The following is a 20,135-nucleotide window of genomic DNA, read 5'->3' as shown; positions in this document are numbered from 1 at the left end:
ACTGCCACACCACTGCTGTTCTCAATCTCGTTGTGGAGAACCTTGGTAACACACAGGAGGAAGATGTTAAAGAGCACTGGCGCTAGCACACACCCCTGCCTCACCCCTGTGTGTACAAGGAAGGGCTCAGAGTTTTGTCCACTGATGGTCACCCGAGCAGTCATCCCATCGTGGAACTGGTGATGGATGTTAACAAATTTATTGGGACAGCCAAACCTGAGGAGGACATCCCATAAGAGCTTTTTTTGCACAGTGTCAAAAGCTTTGGCCATAAACAGGTCCTGATGTTGCTCCGGGCATTTTTCCTGAAGATGCCGGGCTGTGAAGATCATGTCGACCGTACTTCTCCGAAATCCACACTGCAATTCAGGCAGCATTGATTCAGTGATGTTACTGATGAGTCTCTGAAGCAACACCCTAGCCAGGACATTACCAGCAATAGAAAGAAGTGATATGCCCCTACTATTGCCACAGATGTCCTTGTCACCATTGTTCTTATAAATGACAACAATGTTTGCATCTCTCCATTGTTGTGGGATGTTCTCATCAGTCCAGGCCTTGGTAATGTACTGGTAGAGGGTGCGCATACACATGTACCCTCCCTCCTTTAGTAGCTCAGCAGGGATATTATCTGCACCAGGGGACTTGTTGTTCTTAAGGGAACGGACAGCTGACAGAACCTCCTGGAAGGTTGATGTTAGACTGAGGTCATGGATGGGAGAATGTTCAGGTAGTTTGTCCAGGATGGTGGAGTCTGCATCAGAGTCCTGATTAAGCAGGATGTCAAAGTTTTCAGCCCTCCTATACAGGATACTATCCTGATCCTTCAGAAGCTTTAGACCATCTGCTGTCTTCAGAGACTTGATGCAGCGATTTCTTGGGCCGTAGATGGTTTTGACAGCATTATAAAAATTATGCATGTCATTTTTATCAGCAAAGTACTGGATTTCATGTGCCTTTTCAGTTCTGGATGGCCCGTGTTGTTTTTTGCACTTTTCTCCGAGCTGCCTGCCAATGCTGCCTGGTGTTGGTGGATGTAGGGTTATCTTAAGTTGCCCAATATGCTTTGTGCATGTCCTTAAGCAAGTTGTGGATGGTGTCTGAGTTATCGTCAAACCAGTCATGGTGGTTCCTGCTCTCATGGCCGATGGATTGGGCTGCTGCATCGTAGAGCGCAGAGCTGATATAGGTCCACTGTTGTTCCAAGGTATTTTCTGGGTTCAGACAAGGTTCCAGCTCGCTTAGTTTCTCAGCTAAGAGGCGTCAGAACTCACTTCTGGCTTCTTTGCTTCTCAAGCAGTTGCAATTTAGCTTTTTTTTGTTGGACTTTTTCAACCGCAGAGGGGGACGCACTTTAATATGGAGCTTGGCCACAATCATACGATGGTCGGTCCAGCACTCTGCACCCCTCATGGCACGGGTGATGTGAACATCCTTGATGTCACTATGCCTCACAATGATGAAGTCAATCATGTGCCAATGTTTAGAGCAAAGAGACACACACACACACACACACACACACACACACACACAGAGAGAGAGAGAGAGAGAGAGAAAGTTTAGGTGTGAATCTGAGCAGACACCACCAAATATTAGAGCTACACTGTATACCACGCTCACACACAACTGCACACACAACTCAATCCGTTTCGCACATGGCTGGATTCTAAGTCCAAACGATGACATTGTAATTTAATTTACAACTGAATATTAGTCCAGTCTTTTGTGCTTACTGAATGTGAGTTATGAACGGATGAATCTTCACCATAGTCCGCAACGTGAGGACAATGGTGTGCGGTTCCACTGTTTCTACTGGCAGCTTTAACAGCAGCCCATCAAATCTCTGATCTGGTTAAATGTCAGCGGTTCAGTTGCGTCGCTTCTGGCCTGACATTTTATCAAAACACCCGAATGAGCAATTAGTTCTGCGAGGTCTTGCCAAGATAAGGTAGACACATTTAAATACAAAAAGAAATGAACTGCAGGGTTTTAAACTTTATTGAAAGCATAGCTCTCATACATGCTGATCTTATATGCAGTGTGTTCATTATCATTAGTAGGTTGTTGACTCGGAATTGTATTGCCCAAAAGCATTTGACATGTTTAACAAACACATTTATTGTCATATTTATTCTTACTAGTGTTTTTGTCACATACAGTATACAAATACCATTCCAAATATGATTATAAATTAGTTTCTGAAACTTTCTCACCTCATATAAAACACCTAAACCTCAACTTATCCTCTGAGTAATATGAGCTGAGATATGTTTAGAAGGTCCAGCAGTTCAACACAGATGTACATTTGTGGACCATTTCCTTATTTAAAATGACATGTAAACATGAAGTCTCTGCATGTCAATTATTAAATAATATAATATCTAAGTAATAAGAAAGATCTAAATAATATGAAAACAAGAAATGCTGTGGACACATTTCGTGAAAAAAAATATAGTTGTGTAAATTTGAAGCGGTCGGTTTTATATTCGTGTTCTCAGCAGAAACATTAGCAAAACCGCACTGAGGAGAATGCAGAGAGTGCTGACAGTGGCGACGACAATCTCTGTGACCATCTCCATGTGGCTGATCAATGGATCTGAGAAAAAAACACAAGCAGATTAGTGAAATAAAATGAATACAGGATATGTTCAGGCAAACCGTAAAGTTGCATGAAACAGCAAACACCAACACCCCAGAATAAGAAAATGTCAACCCTGTACCTAAACTTCATCATGCACAGGCCAAACCTTTGGCATGCCAACATGTTTCTTATTTTCCTTGGATTTTCTTCTAGCTGGAAGGGCAAACAAAAGAAAATTCCCATTAGAAATGTATCTGTTATAATTTTCCCTTCTATGTATATTGCGCTTGATTATAAATGGACAATGTAATTTGAGAAAGAGTTTTCTTTTATTTGCCCCAGCTAGATCACAGCTCGCTGTGCTGCCCAATGGTGAGTGAAATTAGCAACAGTTCACTTACCTGCTGCAAGGAGCTGGTTACTTGAGGTGCATGTTTCCATTGCCTTTCTCTTCCAGCTTTCAATCTGTGATAAACATTATACATAAAACTTAATAAACATAAAATGAATAAAAATTTAAATTGAGACATAGGTTTATAACAAGATGTTTAGACTCTTTAGATGGAGTAATGTTTTAATGTTTTCTAAGGTCATAAAAAATATGGATATGGTTATATCTCTGCCTATATCACAAAGCCATACCTCTTTCTGATTGGGGAAACCATTAGAGCTGATGATGCATTTGTAGTACTGAACTGAAGCTTTTGGATAGCGTGGTTTATTTTTGCTTCCAAAGTCCACATAGTACAGGCCAAATCTCTCAGAGTAGCCCTCGTCCCATTCAAACTTGTCCAGCAATGACCAAGCCGTATAACCTTTCACATTTACTCCATCTTTAACCGCTGAATGAAAAAACAAAAAGTTCCACTTAGTATTTGGATAGGCTTCATTTAGCAAAAAGATGAAGAGCAAGGAGCTTTAGGTTTAGGCCTTTTTGCATTTGGATGCAGTTTTTGGCAGTCACCTAGTCTTGCTCACCCATACAGAAATCGGATATATGGCAATACATGCTATAAATACATGATGAATATTTAATATTTATGTGAAATATGTTCAGAAATGGGTTTCACTTATATAAAAAGTCACATACTTGTACATATTCAACAATTATTTCAAAATACTACAACATTTCCAGCTTTCACAAATGTAACAAATACTTCCCAAAAAGTAGTGGAATTTGAATAAATACATATAGTATGTGCTAAAATATATATGAATTATAATTCTCTCTCTCTATCTATCTCTCTCTTTATATATATATATATATCTATCTATCTATATATATATATATATATACACACACACACACACACACACACACTGGCAGTCAGAAGTTTGGAATAATGTACAGATTTTGCTGTTTTGGAAGGAAATTCACCAAAGTGTCATTCAACTGATCACAAAGTATAGTCAGTATATTAATGTAAAAAACAGCACCATCTCTATTTGAAAAAAGTCATTTTTGATCAAATCTAGACAGGCCCCATTTCCAGCAGCCATCACTCCAACACCTTATCCTTGAGTAATCATGCTAGATTGCTAATTTAGTACTTGAAAATCACTTGCCATTATAACACAGTTGAAACACAGTTGAAAGCTATTTGGTTTATTAAATGAAACTTAACATTGTCTTTGTGTTTGTTTTTGAGTTGCCACAGTATGCAATAGACTGGCATGTCTTAAGGTCAATATTAGGTCAAAAATGGCAAAAAAGAAACAGCTTTCTCTAGAAACTCATCAGTCAGTCATTGTTTTGAGGAATTTTTTGAGGCTATACAATGCAATTTTTCTATACAATTTTTGAGGCTATACAATGCTTGAAACTGCCAAAAAACTGAAGATTTCATACAAAGGTGTACACTAAAGTCTTGTTAGACAAAGGACAACTGGCTCTAACAAGGACAGAATATTTTTGTGAATCAGAAGGCATAATGTTTTTGTGAATCAGGTCAAGTGGGTAAATTTATACAATCAAATCTAAAATACCGATATTAATTTATGTAATAAAACATTTAAATATAGAAGCAATAGATTTCTTTATTGAATCTGACCTTTGAGCATTTCATTGATGTAATCCCTGAAGTACTGCATTCTCCAGTCATCACAAAGATCTGTGCACATCATCTTCTCCGAAACGCCATTTCCTGTCACGTATATCATGGGGTCTCCATACTGTGTCTAAGAATAAAAAAGCCAATTTGCCACAAAAGGTTTTGGTTGGTTTTCCCAACCAAAATCTTTTTTTTTACTTGCCCAGACATTTTTTTGTTGCAGAAACAGTGATTAATTCCCCGTAGTACCTTCACAAAGTTGAGCAGACGCCGGAAGCCCCATGGCACAGAGTAGAGCCACTCTGATCCAGGGTCAGGCCAGCGTGGGTCCACTAGCTCAGCAAGGTCACGGTCAGTGAAGTAGCTGTTTCCACGGTTGAAGGGGAAATTCTTCTGTGTGATGTAGCGAGTGGTGAAGTGGCCAATGCCCAGGAAGTCACAGGTACCTCTGATATAACTTTTCTCCTGAGGGCTGAAAGTAGGCAGACGAGAGCTACTCAGGCCCTGCTGGGCACTCTTCCTACCTGCAGAAATAAAACAGAGCAATATGCATTGGCCAATTGCCCACCACCCCAACTAAATGGGCATGCCAAAGGCTCTTCAATTTACAACCAACTTATAGAACGTAAAGCAAGTGGAATTTATTTTAGTTTGTTTGGATTTGTATTTATATTTTGTGGTTTGCTACTTGCCTATGTAGTCTTTCATTACTTGAGGATAGTCTCCATTAAAGAGTGGCGTAGCAAACCAGCCCAGGTAGAACTGAACATATCTTTCGGCGGCTTCTATATCTCGCTGATTGGTGACATCTACAGGTTCTCCCCAGTCAGCCGACAGGGAGATGCCCACCATACCTGAAATTGACGAAACACTTATACCAGATTAGAACTGTTTACCTTGAAAAAGGAAAAGCTGAGTTTAATATCTTAAGTTTGTCTACCTTTCTGCTTGTTTCGCCACTGAGCATCATATGTGTGCCAGACCTTAGCATGAGCCTGTCAGCATAACAGGTGACAATAAGCCTCAGTTATCTGAATTGGAATTTTTCTTGGCTTTTGATTAGATTATACTACTGCAAATGTCAGTGGATTCCATTGATAAATTAGAATATTTTTAATTCTTGTGGATCATGTGGAATTTGCAGGTCATTAATGGTTATTATACACTTTTTGATTTTGATTACCATAATAATGTTGTGGGCAGCATTATAGGCACCAGTACCTCTCAGCTTCAGACCAGGAGCATGTTCACCAGTTTCATAACCCTCCACTGCAACAGACTGGAAACATGGGATCTTTACTTTAAACACTGGACCAGCAAAGCTAGTACCAACATGCTGGTGTCCTACCATGCATTTTAGCTATCTTAAAGGAATAGTTCTGTCAGAAGGATGAGACCAGAGATCCAAGTGCGAAGGCATGGTAACAAAATGTATTGAATATAAAACACAGAAGAGCTGGCGAAGTGTGAGAGGAACCCGGCACCGACTACGGCATGGAGAAGGAGAGTGTGTTCGTACGCTTGTGTGCATTGTGGTAGTGTGGAGTGCAGATCCACAAGGAATCCTCTGGGGGATAGTGTGTTCGTAGGTTTGTGTGCGTCGTGGTAGTGTGAAGAGCAGATCTGCGAGGAATTCTCTGGAGGATAGTGTGTTCGTAGGTTTGTGTGCATCATGGTAGTGTGAAGAGCAGATCCACTGTAGAGAGGTAATCGATGAGGAGTACTCAAGTGAAGCGTCAAGGTGAGCGATGCGACCAACAGGATGGTAACCACAATTCAAGAAGACTGGCAACCAATATAGAAAACATGCAACAGGGCCGACTAGGGCAGAGAAAGAGTGGTGAGTAACTAAACACACAACAGCAATTATTACGCTGATTCCGTGAGCTAGCAGCACCTGAAACACATGAAGAGAACATAAACACAAATGGAGCAAACTGGCAGACTCACCGAGACCATGACAGTCCCCCCCCCACGCCCAGAAGTGTTACCATGATGAAGATGGAACTGATCGATGAGGGCACGGTACAGAATGTCCGGAGCCAGGACCCAGCATCTCTCCTCAGGCCCATTACCCTCCCAGTCCACCAGGTACTGAACCCCTCTGCCCCTGCGTCTGACATTGAGCAACCGCTTGACGGAATAAGCCAGAGCGCCTTCCACTAGGTGAGGTGGAGATGGGACGGGTATGGAGGGATGTAAATTAGATCGAATGACTGGTTTAACTCTGGAGACATGAAACACGAGGTGGATGTGACTGAGGAAGGGGGGCAATTTGAGATGGACCACTATCAGGTTAATGAATGAATGTTGCATTTATATAGCACTTTTTCAGACACTACACTCAAAATGCTTTACATAGTGAACAGGGGACTCTCCTCAACCTCCACCAGTGTGCAGCATCCACCTGGATGATGCGACAGCAGCCATAGTGCACAAGTACACTCACCACACACTAGCTATCGGTGGTGAAGAGAGAGTAGAGAGCAAATTTATGGATGGAGATTATTAGGAGGCCATGATTGAGAAGAGCCAATGAGGGGAATTTGGCCAGGACACCAGTGTTACACCCCTAATCTTTTACAAGAAGTGCCCTGGGATTTTTAATGACCACAGAGAGTCAGGACTTCAGTTTAATGTCTCATCCAAAGGACAGTGCCTTTTTACAGTATAGTGTCTCCATCACTATACTGGGGCATTAGGACCCACACAGACTGCAGGGTGAGCACCCCCTGCTGGCCTCCCTAACACCTCTTCCAGCAGCAACCTTAGTTTTCCCCAGGAGGTCTCCCATCCAGGTACTGCCCAGGCTCAACCCTGCTTAGCTTCAGTGGGCAACTGGTCTTGAGCTACAGGGTGATATGGCTGCTGATATAATGACCTTCATGATGGGAAAAGATCAGATGAATTTGGGCCCCAGCTTACGAGAGGGGAGTTAGTGTGGGATGTCCTTAGAAGACAACCAGACCTTCTGCCCGCAGACGTAATCTGGGGGCTTACACTGGTGATGGTCCACTGACTTCTTAACACGTGTGCCAGTCCAGAGCAGGGCTACTCTGGCTATCCGCCATGTGCGATGGCACCGTTGAATAAACATGTGCGTGGGCGGGACCTGGGCATTGGGTTCTTGGGCAGGGAACAGAGGGGGCTGGTAACCTAGGCAACAATGGATGGATCATAGCTCCGTAGACAATGACGGTAAGGAATTGTGGGCATACTCGACCCAGACTAAATGAGAGCTCCAAGAAGAAGGATTACGGGAGGCGATACAATGCAGGGTCTTTTCAAGCTCTTGATTAGCTAGCTCCACCTGCCCATTCGTCTGGGGATGGAACCCAGAAGACAGACTCACGGTGGCCTCCAGCTGTCGGCAGAATTCTGCCCAAAACCATGACAAGAACTGGAAATCCCTGTCAGAAACCATATCGACCGGGAGGCATGAATGCGGAAGATGTGGTTAATGACTTCAACCGCAGTCTCCTTCACTGAAGGTAATTTGGGGAGGCGAATGAGATGAGCCACCTTCAAGAACCGGTCCACCACGGTCATGACAACTGTGTTGCCATGGGTTGTGGGAAAACCGGTGACAAAATCCATGGCTATGTGGGACCAGGGTCTCAAAGGGACTGACAGCGGTAGGAGGAGCCCGGCCGGAGACTGACAGGAAGTCTTGCTAGACGCACAAACAGGGCAAGCGGACACAAGAATCGCTGTCTAATGAGCACCTGGGTAAATGGTCATACCCTTGACTTGGTATTAACATCTGTTGACAGCATTGAAATCTGTGACAGCACCTTTTCTGATTAAAATCCAATCCTGTTTTCAACCTCTGTCTCTGATTCTGTGGTGAAAGTCCCATCTCAGGTACGTTTGTCACGTACATTTTCTCCACGCTCCTCTACAGACTTCTCAAATGCATATAATGAGGTCTATAAACCTCTGGATTTTGCATCTCCATCAAATAATTGGGATGCTGAGCAACATCTCAACTTATTCAGTTCCATCTGTTCAAATACCTTAAACTCAATAGCCCCACTAAAACACGTCACCGAAAACCGAAATCAGAGCCATGGTTTAATGACACTACGCAGTCACTCAGGCAGATCTGCCGGCAGGCGGAATGTAAATGGAAAAAGGACCATCTACAAGTGTCTTACGAAATAATGAAGAATGCACTGTCCACCATCCAAAAAGCTGTCAAATCTGCTAAATCAAAATATCTATCTGAGATTATAACTAAAAACTCCCATAGACCCAGAACTCTTTTCTCCACCATCAACACAATTTTAAATCCTATTACATCTATTTTTCCTGAGACATCAGTGGATCTATGTGAACATTTTCTTAATTGTTTTACTGAAAAGGTTACCAGTATTCGATCTCAGCTGCTGCCAGATGTTCATGACCTGGTTGAGACTCCATCCTGTTCAGCTGTTTGAAGTGAATTTGAGCCTGTTTCTCTGCAATTATGCAGAGAAATCACTGAACATCTAAAGCCTGCCTTATCTCCAAATTATGTCGTTTTTTCAAGCAAATATTTGACACAATTGGTCCAGATTTACTGTCTGTTATTAACAACTGTCTCTGCACTGGGACTATCCCGACTTGCCTTAAACTTGCAACGGTGACACGTCTCCTCTAAAAACCCACTTTGGATCACGCTATCTGTACCAATTTTAGGCCTATCTCTAACTTGCCTTTTATTGCGAAGATTATGGAGAAGGCAGTTTTAACACAGTTGCAATCATTTTTAAATATGAACTCTTTCCTTGAACCTCTCCAGTCGGGTTTCAAAGCTTTGCATATTTCAGAATCTGCTCTACTAAATGTAATAAATGACATCTTAATGACTACAGACTCTGGGAATGTCATGGCCCTGGTCCTCTTAGATCTTAGCTCAGCATTTGATCTGGTTGACCACAATATCTTTATTTCACGACTTGAACATTGTGTTGGTATTCGAGGTATGGCTCTGGATTGGTTCCGGTCATATCTATCAGACAGAAGCTTCTCTGTTGCAGTGCTCCAGCACACCTCCTTTGTGGCACAGCTTACCTGTGGTGTTCCGCAGGGCTCGATCCTCGCTCCAACCCTATTTTCTTTATATATGCTTCCTATGGGCACAATTAAAAAAAAATATGGGGTGTAATTTCATTGTTACGCTGACGACACACAGATCTATATACCTATAAAACGTCATGACAAACAAGCTCTTGACCCTCTCTTAGCTTGTCTGCAGGAACTCAAAACCTGGCTGACAGATAATTTCCTACACCTTAATGAGAGTAAAACAGAAATATCCTGTTTGGATCAAACGATCTTAAAACAGTGAACAACATTGACTTGGGTATTCTCACTCCTCATCTCACTTCTCACGCTAAGAACCTAGGCTTTTTCTTTGATAGTAGCCTAAAGTTCGATAAACAAATTAACAAGTGGTTAGATAGAGTTTTTTCCACCTACGTTGCCTAGCTAAAACAAAACATTTTCTATCCAGGAAAACTTTTGAAATTGTGATCCATGCTTTTATTTCTTCATGCTTGGATTGCTGTAATTCTCTGTACTCTGGCCTGCACCAATCAGCTCTATCCCACCTGCAGATGGTCCAAAGTGCTGTGGCACGTCTTTTAACGAGCAGTCGTAAACATGAACACATCACTTCCATCCTGATCTCCTTGCACTGGTTGCCTATTAGATTTCAAATTTATTTTAAGATTTTAACATTTGTCTATAAATCATTAAACAATCTGGCACCCCATTATCTCTGTGATTTGGTTCGTCCGCATAACCCAACCAGATCACTCAGATCTGGGGATCGTGGACTTCTATCTGTTCCTAGATCCAGGATGAAGCATAGAGGTGATCGTGCTTTTTGTATCACTGGCCCCAAACTGTGGAACAGTTTACCAGATTACCTCAGGACCGTCTCCTCTCTATCCCTTTTTAAATCGTTGCTTAAATCTTTCTTATTTTCATTAGCTTTTAATTTACCTTAAATCATAGTTAAGCTGTGAAATCGCCCTACTACCTATGTTTTATTTCTGTTACACTGTCTTGCCTGTGATGCCACTGTACAGCACTTTGGTCAACCATGGATGTTTTTAAATGTGCTCTATAAATAAACGTGATTTGATAATTTAAGTAAACAAACACAAATTGGTCAACAGTGCCCTGAAGCATGTAATTCACGAGCCCCTGGAAGACAGCGGGGGCGCTGACAATTCCAAAAGGCATGACCGAATATTCAAAATGCCCCTTATGGGTGTTAAAAGCTGTCTTCCACTCATCCCCTTCCCTGAACTGAACAAGGTGATAAGCATAGGTCCAACTTCTTAAAGACAGATGCTCCCTGCAAGAGTTCGAAAGCTGAAGACATCAACGGCAAAGGATAATGATTTTTCACCGTGATATCATTCATCCCCCGATTATCTATGCAGGGTCTAAGCGAGCCATCCTTCTTCTCCATGAAGAAGAACCCTGCCCATGCAGGAAAAGAGGAAGGACAGATGAGCAATCGTACGGGCATTGAGGAGGAAGGGTCACGGCATGGGACAGACTGAAAACTGCCCTCAGATCATGGTATGTAACAGGTACTCTGGATAAATCTGCCGGTTCATCCTAAAATGAAATACAAGACTGGACAGGAGAGACAGCAGAGTTAAGACAATGGGACAGACAAAACGGACTCCAGGCAAGAACAGAATTGGTCAATGTGAGGATTGTGCACTAACAACCATGGATGCCCTAGCACCACCGGTGCAGACGGAGACTGGACCAGGAGGAAGGACAGCTGATCCGAGTGGTTACCGGAAATGAGGGTGAGCGGTTTGGTGGAATGGGTGATGATGGCCAGGATCATGCCGCTGATGGAGTATCTCATCATGGGCTTGTCCAGCTTGACCACCGGAATCCGCCATCTGGAAGCCATGGCGATATCCAGGAAATTCCCCTCTGCTACAGAGTCCACCAAGGCAGAGACAGAATGGCTGGTTGGAGTCTGTAGTGTGGGGGTTTCGCTCAGTGGAGTTGCGCTCGCCACTAACCCCCTTCCTACCGATGAGCGTTGGTTTTTGGTGGACAGTTTGTAGAGATATGACCGGTGCCAACACAGTAAAGGCAGAGTCCCTTGGTGATGCGCCGCTGCTTCCTTTCCGGTGACAGCCATGTCCTCCCAATCTGCATGGGCTCCGCCTCAGACTGCAGTTCGAACAACCCGGCAGCAGGAGTGGGGTGGTGGTGATGATCAGCCAGCTTGGAATGTGGAGAACGACGTCAGCTGCGTCGAAGCGCAAGGAGCTGTTCCACTCTAATTCCAATGCAGGAATTGATCCCACTGCACACGATCATTCCATTCACAGGATGCAGTGAGGGTGTGGAACTCGATGGCATAGTGCGCGACTGACCGGTTACCCTGGACCAAACCCACCAGAATCTTTGCCACTTCATGGCCTCGGGATGAACGATCGAAAACTTGACGGAGCTCTGCCAAAAATTCCTAGAACAATGAGCAGCAGGAGCGGCCATTGTCCCACACAGCGATTCCTCACTCGCCGGCCCTCCCGGACAGGAGCGTTATGACAAAAGCCACCTTAGCTGTCTCCGAGGGGAATGTGGAGGGCTGCAGCAAGAAAAACAGTGTGCACTGAGAAAGGAATGTGCGGCATGACCCCACTTCACCTGAGTATGGAGCAGGAGGGTTGAGACGGGGTTCAGAGCATCCAGTGCTGGGGGAACCCGGGGGCTTCCACAGTGGGACCAGTATCGGGAGGCAGGCGACGTTGTTGGACCAGTGACATGAGCTCTGCAAGCTGGGACGTCATCATCTCAATGGCGCAGTTGGAGGCAGAGATCTGGTCCTGCTGGCAACCCAACAAAACTCCCTGCTGAGTGAGTGAGGGTTAACGTCCTCCGCTGGATCCATCCTGGCCAGAATGTTCAGTCAGAAGGATGAGACCAGAGATCCAAGTGCGGAGGTAAAGTAACAGAATTTATTGAATATAAAACACAGCAGAGCTGGCAAAGCGTGAGGGGAACCCGGCACCGACTGCAGCATGGAGATGGAGAGCATATTCGTAGGCTTGTGTGCGTTGTAGTAGTGTGGAGCGCAGATCCGCAAGGAATCCTCTGGAGGATAGTGTGTTCGTAGGTTTGTGTGCATCGTGGTAGTGTGAAGAGCAGATCCGCGAGGAATCCTCTTGATGATAGTGTGTTCGTAGGTTTGTGTGCTTTGCTGTAGTGTGAAGAGCAGATCCAGTGTAAAGAGGTAACCGATGAGGAATACTCAGGTGAAGCATCAAGGTGAGAGATGCAACCAACAGGATGGTAACCACAATCCAGGCACTACGGCAAAGACTGGCAACCAATATAGAAAACACGTAACAGGATAGACTAGGGCAGAGAGAGAGAGCGGTGAGTAACTAAACACACAACAACAACCTAGCAATGAACACGAATCAGAGTGTGATAAATATAGGCAGAAAACAAATCACGATAAGATGCTGCTTGCCTGCTGAATGTTGGCATGATCAGCATTCCCACTGAAACTATCAGGGTTCCCATGGAAATGCTGATTCAGCGAGCCAGCAGCACCTGAAACATATGAAGAGAGCGTGAACACAAATGGAACAAACCAGCGGACTCACCGAGACTGTGACAAGTTCACCCAAAATGAAAATTCTCACATTATTTACTCACCCTCATGCCATCCCAGATGTGTTTGAATCTCTTTCATCTGCAGCACACAAATGAAGACTTTTAGAAGAATATCTAGGTCCATTCAATGCAAGTGAATGGGGACCAAAAATTTGCAGCTTACAAGTAATCCATACGGCTCCAGTGGTTTAATCAGTGTCTTCAGAAGCAAGATGATAGGTGTGGGTGTGAAACAGATCAATATTTAAGTCCTTTTTTACTATAAATCTCCACTTTCACATTCTTCTTCTTTTGTTTTTGGCAACTTACATTATTCGTGCATATCGCCCCTCGCTGGGCAGCAAGGAAAATTTATAGTAAGAGAGGACTTAATTATTGATCTATTTCTCACACACATCTATCATATCTCTTCTGAAGATATGAATTTAACAACTGGAGTCGTATGGCTTACTTTTATGCTGCCTTTATATGCTTTTTTAGCAAAGTTCTGGCCACCATTCACTTGCATTGTATGGACCTACAGAGCTGAGATGTTCTTCTAAAAATCTTTGTTTGTGTTCTGCAGAGGAAAGAAAGTCATACATATCTGGGATGGCATGAGGGTGAATAAATGATGAGAGAACATTCATTTTTTGGGTGAACTACTCTTTTAACTATAGCTTCGTTTTGCTGGTGAATAGCATGGCTAGACCAGCACTAAACCAACACTAATCTGCATTGAAATTCATCCTGGTCTTTTCATCAGTATTGTGTGAGAGTGCATTTTAAGCCAGATAATTAAACTCATTATGCTGTAGTCAAAATAATAAGCAATTGTTGTTATCATCAAAAAGTCAGAATGGACTTCAATTTCCTTCTAACATTCCAAGGTAGCGTTGCAATAGTGGATACCTTTTTTTTTTATTTTTTTTTTACAGTTCCTACCCAAGGATTGTTGAAGGTGATCCAGTATTTGACTCGGTTGCCAAATCTCTCAAAGCACAGGTTGGCGAAATCGTTATAGTAGTTGACCATACTTGCATTTTGCCATCCTCCATATTTTTCCTCCAGAACCTGCACACGATTTTGAAAAATTCAATCAGGTAAGACATATTAGATCCTTAGTTTTTTAAATGGTTGTATACTTTGCCATTCTGAGTTCTGAGTTTGAGACAATTCAGTGTCATTGTCTTTTTCTGTGGCAATTGTATTTTACCTGTGGTAAGTCCCAGTGGTAGAGTGTCACAATCGGTGTGATTCTGTTCTCCAGAAGCATATTAATCAGATTATCATAGTGCTCTATCCCTTTCTCATTGATGTACTCAGCTAAAAGATAATCAGAGAAACTTTTAGGTAATGACTTCTGGAAGATATTAAAAGAGAACTATATTATTAATTTTGCTCCTGTTCATATTAATTACTCTTAATGCCATTGGGCAGAATCCTTGGCCAGGAGATGGAAAAGAGATAGTGGTTCAGCTTCATGTCATTCATCAATGTGATATCATCCTAAAAAGTACATTGAAAAAATATCTTAGAACAAAAGCTTCCACCTACATAGTTGTGCATTTTGGATGTTTATAAATGTCATCAGTAAATCATAGTACCTTGACTTTGTAGTAGCCTTCACAGGATGAGTCACCAGTGTCATTGAGGTGAATTTTCCCTTTCTTATGGGAGAACACATCCCAGATGCTCTTTCCTTTTCCATCTCTGTCCCACGCTCCTTCTGTTTGATATGCTGAGCTGCCAGCACCCCAAGAGAATCCTGAAAATTCATGCATACACACTGTGTTATTTCATTTAGACAGGATAGACAACAGCTCAGGTCAGTGTGATTTTTTTTAACTTAGTGCTGAAAGCATGAGGAGCATTTTCTATTTGCGCACTCACTTGTAAGTTTGTAACAGATAGATATACCTGAAGGAAATGTGCCATAGTAAAACGATCCTTTTTCATTCTTGGTCCAGTCAAAGTCTTCACTGGCATAGATGCACAGTGCCAACAGCAGAATGTGGCATACCCTCAGCACACTGCGTTGTGCCATCCTCTTTTTGTCGTAGGGGTCAGTTTTTCACTAGTAACACCTGCACACAGTAAAACCGACTCACATTCACAAAGGTGAAACAGAACCACTTCTGAAGAATTTATAGACCCAAACTGGTTCATTTTGCACAAACAGCAAATCACAATATTTTGCTGTTATGTATCTCAGTTCTTAAAAAGAGAAAATACATAAACTCCCTCTATGTCAGTTATTGTAATTTCTAAAATAACAAACATACTTTGAGTGGTCAGCTTCCAAAGCATCCGGAGCTGAGGCATATCAAAGGTGCACCCAAACTAAAAAGCTGTCTCAATCCACATCAGCTGAAAATGCAAACAAGTGTATACATTTTCCAAACTCAGATCAGATAAGAGGAGTCAGCAATCATTTCAGCCAGTTATAAGACAGACTGACACAAAAGGCTATCAGAGACAAAAAATAAGTCAGTTTGTCAAGAGCTGCCAATAAAAAAGACATCTCAAAAATATTTATCCTGAAGAGAGATGTATGTTTCAAGCTGAAGGAGAGAGGATGAGACGATGATTAAATCGCTCCTTTCTAGTTGCAGGAACCAGCAGCTTCGCCCTGTCTCACGTCTCTCTCTCTCTTCCTCCTCTCACCCTCTCTCTCACACTCTCTCTCCATCTAGGTTTGCACTCAAGCACATATACATGTATACCTGCTCCAGGCCTCGCAATTGTCTCAACTGGAATCCGCTCCAAAGTGCCAGAAGGTTACCTAAGCATCTGGACTTCATTCACCCTCACAAAGCTGCCCAGTGTCACTGCGCCACAGGCACAAAACAGCAGCGAAGCATCTAGTAGATTCAAACTCCATTCAGGAGCCCCATGGCCCACACACAGGCCCGAATACCTCCTATTCAAATTCAATGGGCTGAGAGGGGAAAAGTGCTGCTCCTATCATGTTTTATAGAATTGGAGATTTGGCTTTGTAAGCAAGGTTAATGTTGATTTGGTTGATTCATTTGTATTCTGACCCAGGAGGGGCAAGTTTATACTATGAAAAAAGTAAAAATGTTGACGCTACTCCAACCAACAGCATTTCTGAACCAATACTGTATACTTATTAATAAAGAATGGACATTGAATCAGTAATGCCATTTTCTCTAACATAAGTGCACCTGTGTATCTTGAGTTTCTGGAAAAAGTCATTCAAAAAACATTTCAGTGATATTTCACTGTCAGAAGATAACTTACTCATTTATTTGTAATGTATATAATGTGTCAGAAGATTACAGCATTTACACATTACTTTGAGTTACAGTCTACAGTTTATATAAATCACAAGCAACCTGTTCCTAGCATGTTTTCCTTTTTTTAATCCTGTCTTTACATGATAATTACAATCAGACCAGTATTAAAAATAGTAAACACATAGTTGGTTATAACTAGATAGACCTCCACAGTACATGTGCATGTGTCCACAGAAACCTTTATTGTGAGTGGGGCATGCTTTCAAACACTTCTATAGCTGCCCCAGCTCAAACATGAATACAGTTACAACATGCAAAATGCTATATTGTATTTGAACTGCTGAATTGTTTCAGAAAGTGTTGGCACTGCACTCTTTCTTCAACTGAATGTGTGTCTGTATGCTGTGTTATGCTTGTGTGTGTGTGTATTAGTGTCATAATGAGCAGAACTGTTCAGTGTATATTCGTTTATCATGTGCACATATGTCTTCTCTTGCATGTCATATGCATGTATTTGTGTTTTCTTTTATTTACATGTATAGTCCATTTGAGATTCTGTTTGCACATATAGCTAAAGGGTTTGACAAAACATAGTATACTGTATGTGTTTAGCATATCAATACAGGGGACACTACAGAGAGAGCAGCAGAAAGAGTATGAGCATTCTAGCACTCCCTGTTTCTATGTACATGCTGTATTTAAGGACTGTCTTAGTGGCCACCACGAGCTGACATGAACATCTTTACTAAAGTCCCCGGACTAGCCCAACAAACCAGGTATGTTTGCAGTGCATTTGTAAAGAGAATCATCACCAAATGTTCTGGTTGGAGTTTCAACCAAATCTGCACCTCCTAAGAGGACTGCATTAATCATTGCAGTCATATAAAAGTCTCAAAACTCAGACCAGTATCAGGTTTGGAGAAGGGAATGAATGTGCATTTCAGATTATGTTCATAATGACAGCCCTGATTCCTGAAACAGAGTGAAAACTAACATACTGTTATGTTTCAATTGGCAAACTGATTTGTTCAACACATATATTCACTCTAATTTACCCTGTTATGGAACAAATAAAATTAACATTTAATTTAAATGTTTGGTCATACTCTTGGAAAGAAAGAAAGAAATCCACTCCAACAGTTCATAAAACCAGTTTACTGATCTTTCATGCCATATTTTTTAGACATTGCTTGATTGTTGGTTGTAACAATGTTCCTGTGTTCTCTGTGTGAAAATGTACTAAGAGTATGTTTACTATTCACCCTAGAAAGCTGGGGTCTGTGCTCCAACGTGCCTTCTACGGGTCCAGTGGGAGAGTAAGAGCTTGTTTTTAGCAGTAATACTTTCTGAAATGAGTTTGGTGCTAATTAACTGCATTTCAGTTTTAAGGAATTTTGTTTACTTTGAATTTGCTACTTGATTGGTTAAGACATTTTTCATTCATTTTTAATTGAGTATTGCTCCTCACACAGTTGACTTATTTTAAAGTAAATAAAAAAGACTTTAAAAGGCATTATTTCTTCAGTGCGAATAGTGTAGTTTATGCTCAAAATATTTGTTTTTCTTTTCAAGCACATTGTCTTTATAACAATTTTGAATGGAACATAAAATTGATATATACTCAAGAGTTACAAGATATTGCTTTGTGTGTTTTGTCAGGTGGCCCTTTTTGAGCAGAGGAACTTTGCCGGTCGACGACTGGACCTGACCTCTGACTGTCAGAAGCTGAGTGAGAAAAACTTTCCTGACAGATGCAATTCTGTCCAGGTGGAGAGTGGAGCGTGAGTTCACATCACAGAACACCTTATTTAAAGGTGTACTCAGTCATTTTTTCGCTAATTGTTAAACTTTTAAATAGTAATAGTAGAACAGCAATTAAAAAAAAAAAAAAAATGTTAGAAATAAAATGCACATGATATTAAGAAAAGTCATATCAGTCTTAGAGGGGAAAAGCTGGTTTATTCTACATATGGAGCTGGGCGCACATTCATGAGCGTTGCCATGTTGAGATCACATGACTAGTCGAATATTATCCACTTTACCTCAGTAATCCCCACTAATTGCCGCTTTCATTCGTGGAATAAATTAACCATGACTGACTGTGAATAGATCATTGTTACCATGACACTGGTAACTGAGAACTTCTGTTTTTGCATGATGCTTCATCTACGCCGCTAGGTGTCAGCTAACATAAAAAGAACATTTAACTGAGTGCACCTTTAACCATTGATAAATTTAACATTAATAATCACTTCACACTGTGATTAATTCAAACACTGGGATATATATATGTATATATATATATATGTATGTATGTATATTTACTCCATTATTTATTGTTCCATGTGTTCATTCTGCAACTTCAATCCCACTCAAGAATGCTTTAAATTTCAATTGTGGCATGTGTGTTCATGTGTAGATGGGTTGGATATGAACATGAGAACTTCAGAGGGCGTCAGTACCTGTGGGACATGTCTGACAGGGGGGAATACAACTGCACTGAAAAGTGGTGTGCTCAAGGTGACCACATCTCCTCTGTTCGTGCCGTGAAACAGGTGAGACACACTTACACATAATCACATATTGTATTTAATAGTACCAAAGAGATAAAAAGCACCATTCCCAACATAAGACAAACACATGCTTTTTTTTCCCCACACCAATCGGTGAAATTTCCACAGATACAAGTGACATGCATGATCGCATGTCCTGATATTTGAGAAAATCATGTGTCCCTATGAACCTCCAATCTAAATGTCTCTCCTCTTGTTGGTGTGTGTGTGTGTGTGTGTGTGTGTGTGTGTTTGGTGGGCTAGGACAACAACACTCCCCGTGCACAGCTGTTTGAGAGGGCCGGTTTCTCTGGCAAGAAGACAGAGCTCCATGATGACATTCCCAATCTGATGAACCGTTACAGCCTTAACAGAGCATCCTCCATCAGAGTAATGGGCGGAACGTGAGTACAAGTTTAGTAATGTTAATGTATTCTGTAAACTTTGTATTAAATGTTTTGTTCATATTTCTGCAAACATTTGTTACATAAGTAACTGACTGCTCCTTCCATCTCTCTCTGAGACCACAGCTGGGTGGTGTACCAGGAGCCTAACTACAGAGGAGCGCACTTTGTTCTGGAGAAGAAGGACTACAACAACTTCTCTGACTGGGGTGCTCAAAACAGCACTGTTGGTTCAATTCGCTGTGTCCGCTTTAGCTAAATGAAATCTCCTGAAACATACACACATCTGTCAGCTCTTTATACAAAACATGCAAGCTATAAATGAAACAAACCTTGCAGAAATTTTAGTAATAAACTAATGAAAAAGACAAATATCGATGTTTGTGCTTAAATTATCTAACAGGAAATCCTACAGTTTACCCAGTGTGACAAACACCACAGTGCAATAATGAGTGTTGTGATGCCCTCTGGTGGTGAAAGCTACTTTATACGCATTTGAGTTTTTGTCAGAACCCCTACCATCTAGAGATAATCACTTATCACTGCTCCCGGATCAGTTTGATAACTTTAGTCATTCTCAAGCAGGAAAACAGATTCAAAATAAATGACTGATTCCCAGGTACTGATTAATTTCAAACATGGACTAAAAGATGATT

The 20,135-nt window shown here is 41.7% G+C and overlaps 2 protein-coding genes across 4 annotated transcripts; one reads left to right on the top strand and one right to left on the bottom strand.

Annotated features, from left to right (window-relative positions):
- Positions 1 to 1,986: 1,986 nt before the first annotated feature.
- Positions 1,987 to 16,107, bottom strand: LOC127445299 (lactase-like protein). 3 transcript variants are annotated; one of them, XM_051705281.1, is made up of 15 exons: positions 15,990 to 16,059; positions 15,549 to 15,633; positions 15,184 to 15,350; positions 14,871 to 15,031; positions 14,685 to 14,772; positions 14,480 to 14,589; positions 14,209 to 14,337; positions 5,816 to 5,911; positions 5,573 to 5,627; positions 5,321 to 5,486; positions 4,882 to 5,152; positions 4,633 to 4,759; positions 3,224 to 3,423; positions 2,983 to 3,046; positions 1,987 to 2,596 (listed from the first exon to the last, which is right to left on the bottom strand). In XM_051705281.1, exons 3-15 carry the CDS (start codon positions 15,308 to 15,310, stop codon positions 2,481 to 2,483), a joined length of 1,710 nt encoding a protein of 569 aa, XP_051561241.1. In that variant the 5' UTR covers positions 15,311 to 15,350; positions 15,549 to 15,633; positions 15,990 to 16,059; the 3' UTR covers positions 1,987 to 2,480. The 3 variants fall into 3 exon arrangements, with proteins under 3 accessions (XP_051561241.1, XP_051561256.1, XP_051561247.1); XM_051705296.1 differs by lacking the exon at positions 15,990 to 16,059 and adding an exon at positions 2,721 to 2,794 and having other exon boundaries at positions 15,549 to 15,950; XM_051705287.1 differs by lacking the exon at positions 15,549 to 15,633 and having other exon boundaries at positions 15,990 to 16,107.
- Positions 16,108 to 17,186: 1,079 nt separating this feature from the next.
- On the top strand, positions 17,187 to 19,851 carry LOC127445323 (gamma-crystallin N-A-like). The gene is made up of 6 exons (XM_051705326.1): positions 17,187 to 17,299; positions 17,791 to 17,839; positions 18,183 to 18,304; positions 18,943 to 19,078; positions 19,340 to 19,479; positions 19,606 to 19,851. Exons 1-6 carry the CDS (start codon positions 17,256 to 17,258, stop codon positions 19,736 to 19,738), a joined length of 624 nt encoding a protein of 207 aa, XP_051561286.1. The 5' UTR covers positions 17,187 to 17,255; the 3' UTR covers positions 19,739 to 19,851.
- Positions 19,852 to 20,135: the final 284 nt, after the last annotated feature.

Source organism: Myxocyprinus asiaticus, chromosome 1 (genome assembly GCF_019703515.2).
Source record: "Myxocyprinus asiaticus isolate MX2 ecotype Aquarium Trade chromosome 1, UBuf_Myxa_2, whole genome shotgun sequence".
NCBI lineage: Eukaryota > Metazoa > Chordata > Actinopteri > Cypriniformes > Catostomidae > Myxocyprinus > Myxocyprinus asiaticus.
Note: the sequence above shows the minus strand (reverse complement) of the source record. Positions and strands in the feature narration are given on the sequence as shown.

What these genes read in the sequence shown, in the direction of transcription:
- LOC127445299 (XM_051705287.1), bottom strand. Translation starts at nt 15,310, where the DNA reads ATGGCACAACGCAGTGTGCTGAGGGTATGCCACATTCTGCTGTTGGCA. An exon ending in CTATGGCACATTTCCTTCAG is followed by an intron (nt 15,032 to 15,183) that starts GTATATCTATCT and finishes ATGAATTTTCAG; the next exon opens with GATTCTCTTGGGGTGCTGGC. An exon ending in AAGGCTACTACAAAGTCAAG is followed by an intron (nt 14,773 to 14,870) that starts GTACTATGATTT and finishes TGTACTTTTTAG; the next exon opens with GATGATATCACATTGATGAA.
- LOC127445323 (XM_051705326.1), top strand. Translation starts at nt 17,256, where the DNA reads ATGAACATCTTTACTAAAGTCCCCGGACTAGCCCAACAAACCAG. An exon ending in TCTACGGGTCCAGTGGGAGA is followed by an intron (nt 17,840 to 18,182) that starts GTAAGAGCTTGT and finishes GTGTTTTGTCAG; the next exon opens with GTGGCCCTTTTTGAGCAGAG. An exon ending in ATCAGAGTAATGGGCGGAAC is followed by an intron (nt 19,480 to 19,605) that starts GTGAGTACAAGT and finishes CTGAGACCACAG; the next exon opens with CTGGGTGGTGTACCAGGAGC.